Raw genomic sequence first — 9,051 nt, forward strand, 5'->3', positions numbered from 1 at the left:
TACTGCATCCATAGGTGTAGGTCAAGTTCATCAAATTGTATCAGATTACTCTTTACTTCCTATTCTTTCTTCTTCTAGTTGAGCTCTGATCATCCAGCCATTGAAGCCAGGTCAAGTGTATATTATCCGCAAGTGTGGGTGTTCTTGTGCATATGCCCTCTCTTCTTATCAGCTGGATGCTTCACTCTCCATTCTAGTCCTCTGTGGCTATGTCACTGACCCTGGGCCCAAGAGTTTCCAGGTCTTGCCACACTGCTAGCCAACCAGGTCTCCACCCAGGTTCACAGGAATCTATTGAATATTGTAGGGCTTAGCTTGCAGCTTCATTGCTGTTTTTCCCTCACTTCCCCTAATCGGTGATGACTGTAGTCACCAATCAGAGTGTGTATCCCCCTTGAGTCTTAGTCTTTGAAGGGGGTTTGCTCTGAAGAGACCCGACCACTTACCTTGATGTCTCCTGGGCAAGCAACTTGCTTGTTCTTGTAGTAACAGTCGGTCTGCCTATATTGTTTTGTATTTTTCCTGTTGGTCTTTCTTTCAAGAAGTACTTCTAGCTGCTCCTGGCTGGTCTGCCCATCCTTTCAAATGGAAATTTCCCACCTCAGAAGATTCTGGATGGGGTTCAGGATTGCACCTAAGTAATGCAGAGGCTCCGCAGGAAGCCTCCTTCACCGGGCACATTGTAGCCCCATTTTAGGTAAAAATTCCATTATCTTTTAAATGCAATTTTTCATGAAATTTTTGAAGACTTCCTATGTTTCCATTTTACATGTTTCTATTCTGTCTATGCATCTTACCTTTCTAAGAGTTCAGATGTGAAATTGAAAAAAACTAGTTTTTCCTCTACTGTTAGTATTTAATACAGCATAAATGTGCAAAATTTTATATATCATATAAAAGTTCTTGACTAAACTATGCTGGGTGTAAAGGATGCCTCAGCAGGGAATAAGGAGTCCTGGTAGCACAATGGTTATGCACTCCACTGTTAAACAAAAGTTCAATGGTTATAACCAACCAACAATTCTGGAGGAGAAAAATCCTGGTAATCTGCTTCTGTAAAGACGGTTTTTGTTAAGTTTCCTCAAGTTAGTTTGAGTCACAGCAACCCTGTAAAGGGTTTCCAAGGAGTGGCTGGTGGATCTGAACCAACAATTTTATGATTAGCAGTCCAGTGCTTATCCTACAGTACCACATCAAGCCTCTGACAGCAGTGCAGTTGTTGTTAAGTGCTGTTGAGTTGGTTCCAACTCATAGAGACCCTTTATAAGGTTTCCAACGAGCGACTGGTGAGTTCGAACCTCCAACCTTGTGGTTCAAACTGACCTTGTGGTACAGTGCTTTATCCTACAGCACCACACCAGGACACAGATTAGTTCTCCTAGAATTCAGACTTTCAGGTTCATGGAGTCGGGGTGACCCTCTCAGGTTACCCTTCAATGCCCTTTTGAACCTTTAGCCTTTAAGGAACTGTCTTCCCAAAGTCACCTTCAAGTCAAACAATAGTCCAGTAAGCAGCTTGGGGAGATTGTTTTGCCTTAGGAACTGACTCTTACAGAGAATTATCTGTGCAGGAATCCCAGGGTCTGACTGGAAAACATATGGCGTTTCCACAGGGACTCTTTTCTACAATCAACTGACCCTGGAACTCTGCACATGTTCTGATGTGAAACCCCAAAACCAAACCTGCTGCCATCAAGTCAATTTCAACTCCTAGAGCTCTTAGAGGCCAGAGGAGAACTGCTCCCTAGGGTTTCTGATGCTGTAAACCTTTACTGGAGCAGACACCTCATTTTTGCTTCCACTGAGTGGCTCGTGGAATTGAACCGTGCTCTTATTGTTAGCAGTCCAGCAGGTAACCTACTATACCACCAAGGCTTCATCTTGATGCTAACTCCTGGAAAATTAACATGACAATGATCTATATAACCTGTGTTCACTGTCTCCTTTTCAGAAGGCTTCCCTATTCTTTCTGGGTTGGTGTTGCCCAGTTGTTTGGCGTTTTTCTAACATTTACTATGCTCTCCCCAAATAAAGTTGTTAGTTGCTGTCAAATTGACTCCAACTCTTGGCGACTCTATGTGTACAGAGCAGAATAGCTCTACAGGGTTTTCAAGACTGTACATTTTCAGAAGGAGATGGCCAGGCCTATCTTCCAAAATGCTTCTGGGTAGGTTTGAACCAACAATCTTTCAACCAGTGGTAAACTGCTTACTTAGCCTTTTGTGCTACCCTGGGACTCCCAAATGAAATTTAGGAAAGTTTTTATCTTGATGAAAGAGAGAACTCCAAACACACTCACTGACAAAGTCCTCTACCTGATCCTGAATCAGAACTTGTCATGGTTCTACATGACCTCAAGTCTTCAGGCACCACTACTCTGCATCTACCTATTCTCTACCTGCTGGGTGGTTCCTAGTGTGGTACAAATGGATAAGTGTTTCACCATTAACCATGAAGTTAGAGGTTTGAACCCACCCAGAGATGCTCGGAGTCCTAGTGTGACACTGTAGGATAAGCACAGGATACAAGGTCAGCTTGAATCACAAAGTGTATGGTTCAAACTCACAGCTGCTTCTCGAAAACCCTAGACAGGGTCACCAAGAGTCAGAACTGACTTGACAGCATGTAACAGTAACAACAACAAGAGATGCTTGAAAGACAGGCCTGGTGACTTGCTTCCAAGAGATCTCAGCCTTGGAAACCCTACTCTGCACATATAGGGTGGCCATGCGTTGGAATCAACTTTTCAGCAACTAACAACAGCAACAAGAACTGTATAGATGTTACTTTGCAGTTGGAAGAATAGGGGTGAAAAGAGTCCAAATGTTTTGAATATGGCTACATACCCTACTAGTTGTGGAATAGAGGCATGTTTCTCAATCTCTCAGAGTCCCAGTTTCATCAGTGAGAATAATAATGGCTCATATCCAACAGGATTGTTGTGAAGATTAAAAGAGATAATGTATGTAAATGTAGTTGGCCCCAGGGTAATTGCTCATTAAAAGTTCATTTCTTTCCACTCAGTAGAGCTCTGTGTATGGTCCTCTTTTCTTTCTTATTTAATTGTAATCTCCTTGAGAGCATGCAAACTCCTTGAGAACAAGATCTGTGTTTGACTCAGCTGTGATTTCCCCACTGTTTTGTTTATCTTGATCCCCAGAGCTTTGTAAGGTGCATGGCACATAGGAGAGATTCAGTAAATAGCAATATTTGTCAAATGTGTTCATAAATGAAAGTTGGCCCACACAGTGGTTGAGATTTTTCAGGATAAGAATGCTTCTAATAACCTCCCAGGGCTATTTTCTTGCTGGTACTTTTAGAAGGCTCTTTGCTACTTTGTTAGCAGAGTGAACTTTTTAAGCCTCCTTTCCAGTAACAGAAGAGAACCCAGTGGAATTTTCCAGGCTGGGGACTTTTGGGAGCTGCTGATATTTTTATAACATATGATGTTAAAAACAATTGTATGTGTGCCCAGAAACGTTTGAAGGCATAAATTCCAACACCCAATTTTATTTGGTTTAAGAAATTTAATAAACAAGTAACACAACCCAGTGACTGCTCTTTAAATAAAAATTAGAGCTTTACAATTAAAAGGAGCAAAACAAAAATATCAGCTGTGCTTAATAGGGTGGTGGAATGTGTTGTATCTCATGAAGGAGTCAGGCAGTAAGTGGGCATTGTGTTAGAGTCCAGAAAAGAGAAATAGGCATGTGGTTGACTGAAAGCTTATTAACTGTCACCAAGCAAAGCCCACCAATAAAGGATGAGGGTAACCAGCCCCCAATTCTCTCCTCTCCTGGTGCCCAACACAAATTGCACAGCCTGTCAAAAGATCAAGGGCGATTTTCAAAATAAGTATTTAGGTTTTCAACCTATAGATGATTAAGCAGTTGAGAAAGTGAACCTCAAAGCAAAGAAAAAAACATTATCGATGTAAAGATGCAAACTGTATATAGATGTAAAGTAAACCATGCCTGAAGTTTTTAATACCCTTGAAAACCAGGCTGGAGGTCCCTCACACTACAGAGCATCACTGTCCTTAATGGTTAGAGTTGTAACCTCTGCTTCAGTTCACTTGTCTCCTCCCTTCCCCCAATGGGTAAAAGAAGAGCTATTGTTTTTGTTGTTGCTGCTGTGACGAGGTTAAAGATGAAGTATGTGTGAGACTGGAAGTCAGACAGAGATTGTACTTACTGCTCGCTTGGAAGTGAGGAATTTCTTGACATTGCCTTTGGTGACAAGTCATAGTCGCTGTCTGATCGGTAGAGAAAAGACTCTCTGCGCTGACTGTGGCCAGGGAAGGTGGCATGAAGCACAAGTCCAGAGGATGAGCTGGCCTGGGGGTCCAGTGGGCTCCGACCTGGTGAAGGGCCATTTTCTACATCAAAGCTGAATGAGAGAACAGAATACTAGAGTCACATGAGAACCACAGAAGAGGGCAACAAATAAACACTTACAACCTAGTGTGTGCAGAAACTAGGTGCCCTGCACTTGACATGAAACTATCCACTTTTATGGAATGTTCTCATGTTCTGAGATGTTGTCCTTATCATTCCCATTTTGTATTTGAGGACACTGAGTCCCACAGAAATTCAATAATTTACCAATATTCCACCATCAGTAAAATAGAGCCAGGAGTTAGTCCAGGAGCAGAGTGTATGATCTTTCAGCAGCATGAGCAACTTTGATAAATTCAGAACAAGAGACCAGCAGAAAACAATTTGGGAATAACAAACACCTCCAGAAGGAGCATCAAGCACAGCAATAGGTGTCAGACATTGAACTTGGACTTGAATGAGTCTTCCTAGCTGAAAGGCTTCTTCCTGCCATCAATAAAGATCACAGACTCATTAACGATATGATGTGTATATTTCTAAATGTTTCAGGAACAAAGTGCTACCCTGAAAACATCCAACCGGATGATCAGATTTAATATCCATATGTGCAATTTGAATTTCAGAAAATGACATAATTAATCTGATAATGCCAAAGTAATCTCAGGGGCTGCAGAGCTTTGTCTCTAGAGCAAGACATGTGCACTGTCTCTGGCCGAGGAGCTCAAAGAAGTTTCTGGTCAGTATCCTTTAAACTTGGGTAAGGTACCCTCAAGTCCAGAATTGTTTGAGCAGCTCTGATTAATGAATACAGAAGCAAGTGCAGCAGCATTTGAGTGCCTTGTTTTCTCTCTCCATACCCTGGTGTTAGGAGCCATGGTGGCACAGTAGATTAAACATCAGGCTGGTAACCACAAGGTTAGTGGTTCAAACTCACCTGTCAGCCCTTGGGAGAAAAATGAAACTGTCTGCTCCCCCAAAGATTTACAGTATTGAGAATCTTTGGGAGCAGCTCTACTTTTTCCTATGGGGTTGCTATGAGTTGGAATTAACTCTATGGTGGCGAGGGATAGGTACCCTGGTATTGGAGTCCCTGGGCAGTGCAAACAATCAACATATTTGGCTGCTAATTGAAAGGTTGGAGGTTCAAGTCTACCTAGAGATGCCTTGAAAGAAATGTTTGGTATCTAATTCCAAAAAATCAGCCATTGAAAACTCTATGAAGCAGAGTCACCTTGAGTTGGAGTTGACTTGCTGGCAACTGGTTACCATGGTATTACCTTACATGCTGCCTCCTTCTCATGATCTCCTTAATCATTCCACCTATTGGTCTCCTGTACACACAACATCCCTTATCCTCAAAATGGCAGCAACTTTCTTATCTGGAATTTTCCCAGTTCATTCACTGCTCCCCAACAAAGGCTTTGCAGAATGTGGGGATGAGGAGTTTTCTTTTCCAAGTTAATAGTGGTCTTCCAGCATACTTATTTCAGTGTCACAGTGAATTTCTATGTTCTTGCATCTTTTCATTCGATAGTTCTTGCAACTTGTTCTCTTGAGGTTGATGTTGCTAACATTTCTCTTCAATTTACAAAGTACTATCCAATGTATAAGGAGCTCTGGTAGTGTAGTGGTTATGAATCGGGCTGCAAACTTCAAGGTCAGCAGATCGAAACTACCAGCTGTTTTGCTGGAGAAAGATGAGGCAATCTGCTCCGCCTTGGAAATCCTATGCAGGATTGCTATGAGTCAGAACTGACTCCATGGCATACAGCCACCACCATCCAATGTATGGTGCTCTGGTGTGGTGCTGTGAGTTAATGCATTGGATTGCAAAGTTGGTTTGAACCATAAAGACAGTGGTTCAAGCTCACCAGCTGCTTCTCTGAAACCCTATACAGAGTCGCTATGGGTCAGAATCGACTTGACAGCATTTAACAACATCAACAAGAATCTAATGTATAACTTCACTTACTCCTCATAAGAACCCTGTGAAGTATACATTATAATCCTGCTCTGTATTTGAGGAAAATGAGGCTTGTTCTTTTTGTTTGGTGCCACTGAACAGATTCTGCATCATAGTGACCATGGAACAGTACAACTATCCTATAGGGTTTCTTAGTAATCGTTGTGGAAACAGATTGCCAGTTATTTTTCCTCATGGGGCCACTGAGTTGGTTCGAATTGTCAGCCTCCGGGTTAGCAGTGGAGTGCTTAACCATGATGCTACCAGACCTCCTTCAAATTGAGGCTTAAACTAATCAAAACCAACCCCACTGCCATGGAGTCAATTCTGATTCACTGCAAGAGATTTAAATACCTTGCTCAAAGTCACAGGCTAGTAACTTGTGGAAGGAGAAATAGAACCCAAGTAATCTTGTTATAGCCTTAGACTCCCCTAATCACAGAGATTCAGAACGGCCCAGGAGACAGCTGAGTGCAATTTCCTTTCAGTCTCTGGACTTAACCAAAAGTTATGGTTGGTTTATAGACTCAGATAGACTCTAAGCAACCTTTGCTGTTACCTGGAACAGAGACAAGGGAGGCAGCAAATTACCCTGAAACTGTAAAGTTTTGCTGAAATAAGGAATGAAGAAATGATAGAATTCAGGGTTATATGTGTCCCCAGAGACCATTCTCTGAGAAGCTGCTTTTAGTCAACCTACAATCTCCAGGTATCTGATAAGAAGCAGCAAGTAAGAATTTCTGCTTAAAAGGACAAGGGCGAGCTGTAACAATCCAATATGTATTTGGACTTTCAAGGCACTGCAGATAGATTTTCACAGCAGGCTAATGGTCTGAGACAGGGCTGCCTTTCAAAGATTGCAGGCAGGCAGGCAGGCAGACAATCACTCACAGATACCAGCCTGTGTGCCAGCTTGCCTGGAGGTAAAGCTATGTTGTAAGCCACATGTGTTGCAGCAAGTGAAAATAGAATGAAAGTTAAATTGCAAACTCTCCTTGAGTGAGATCTGTATTCGCTGTTGAATGAAATAAAGAGCTCCTTTGTGGATGAGCGCTCCTTTGTGCTGCCATCCAAATCCTGTGGAACCAGTAGGTCCTGATGCTAGGTTTGAACTCTTCTTAAGGATAAAGAGGGTAGATTCTTAAAAAGTGAAGCTGGGACTACATTATGCTTATTGGGGAGGATGATTTCATGTGTATTCATATTGTTCTTTTGGTATGTATCTGTTTGGCCTTTATGGACATTAAAGTATTAAAATACTTTAGGAAGAGCGGCTGATTGAGGCCCACCTGGATCAGGTGAATTTTACTAGCTAAAGGGTTGTTGTCTGGCATAGCAGGCGGTCTCTAGCTGCAGCATAAAGGCCTGTGTCCCTTTAGTTGGTCAGCATTCATGAAATACCAGGCATTAAATATTATGCAAGTCATTACTGGGTCTAACTGTGCTAAAATCTTAGAAGAGCTGCCAAGTGGGTATGTCTACCCAGCTCTCAGAACTTTTTTCCATTGAGGGTTTCCATCCAGTGCTCAATGTGCCCTCTTTTCTGTTAGAGGCATTCCTTGTAGGCAAAGGATAAGTCATAGGGCTTGGAGTGGGTATCTTAAGACACATCTGTCCCCAGTTTAGTATCTAAGGATAGTTTTTTCAGGTAAGCAAAGACTAGACCCAGCCACCCACCCAAACTTTTTCCATCCTGTTCCTCTTTGGTTTTAGTTTCTTCTTCTGCCTAAATTCATAGGAGAGTTTGCTAGAATTCAGAAGAAGCCAGAGAAGAATTCTCCAGTGCAAAGAAGCAGTCTTAGTGAGACAAATGTCTTTCATATTCCCTGGGGCACTGTTTCAAAGCAACCAACACAGATGTACAATTTAGGAACAAACATGAATCACAAACCAGACACCAGGCCTAGTCACAGCAAAATTAGCGGGCAGACATCACAATATGTCCCAAAGATTCAAGACGGGAGGGAGGTGTGGGCAAAAGAGAGATTGAGAACAGAATTGACCAGAAAAATAAATGTATCACACAAACTGAAATACAATGATTAAGAAAATGGAACCGAAAATAGCAGAAACAGACACAAAAACAAGGCCATTATTTATTTAAGGTAAATTCTGCTTCTTTCTTAATCCCGACATATATTTTACCTTTAGTTTGCTTTATATTAATACATATATGTATGTATAAACCAAATTCACTGTTACTGAGCTGATTTTACCTCACAGAGATACTACAGATACGTTTCTGAGAGCAAACACTCTCATCTTTCTTCCTTGGAGCACCTGGTGGTTTTGAATTACTGACCTTGTGGTTAGGAGCCCATAGCTTACCCATCAGAGCGCCTTTATATGTGTGTATGTATGTATATGTATGGAGTCCTGGTGTGGCGCTGTGGTCTAAAACATCAGACTACAAAGTCACTTGAATTGCAATGTCATGGTTCAAGCTCACTACTGCTCCTTGGAAACCCTATACAGGGTCATTATGAGTTGGAATCGACAGCACTTAACAACAACATATATATGTATGTATGTATATGTAGAAGTACTATAGGAGTCCTGGTGTGGCTCTGAGGTTGGTTTGAACAAAAGTTCAGCTGTTCAAGCTCACCAGTTGCTCCTGAAAACCCTATACAGGGTCGTTATGAGTCGGAACTGACTGGACGTCACTTATCAACAACATATATGTATATCTATATATCTAAATGTATCTATATATTTATAACGATCTACCTATCTATATCTATTATCTAT

The 9,051-nt window shown here is 41.7% G+C and overlaps 1 protein-coding gene across 2 annotated transcripts in view; it reads right to left on the minus strand.

The window, feature by feature from the left end:
- PDE4B (phosphodiesterase 4B, cAMP-specific) overlaps nucleotides 1–9,051 on the minus strand; it is an 814,686-nt gene that overhangs the window by 260,828 nt on the left and 544,807 nt on the right. For both annotated transcript variants that reach the window (XM_006862448.1, XM_006862449.1), the window contains one exon: nucleotides 4,195–4,389. In XM_006862448.1, coding sequence (XP_006862510.1) covers nucleotides 4,195–4,389 — 195 coding nt within the window. The remainder of the gene's footprint in view (nucleotides 1–4,194; nucleotides 4,390–9,051) is intronic.

This window comes from Chrysochloris asiatica, unplaced genomic scaffold (genome assembly GCF_000296735.1).
Source record: "Chrysochloris asiatica unplaced genomic scaffold, ChrAsi1.0 scaffold00048, whole genome shotgun sequence".
Taxonomy (NCBI): Eukaryota; Metazoa; Chordata; class Mammalia; order Afrosoricida; family Chrysochloridae; genus Chrysochloris; species Chrysochloris asiatica.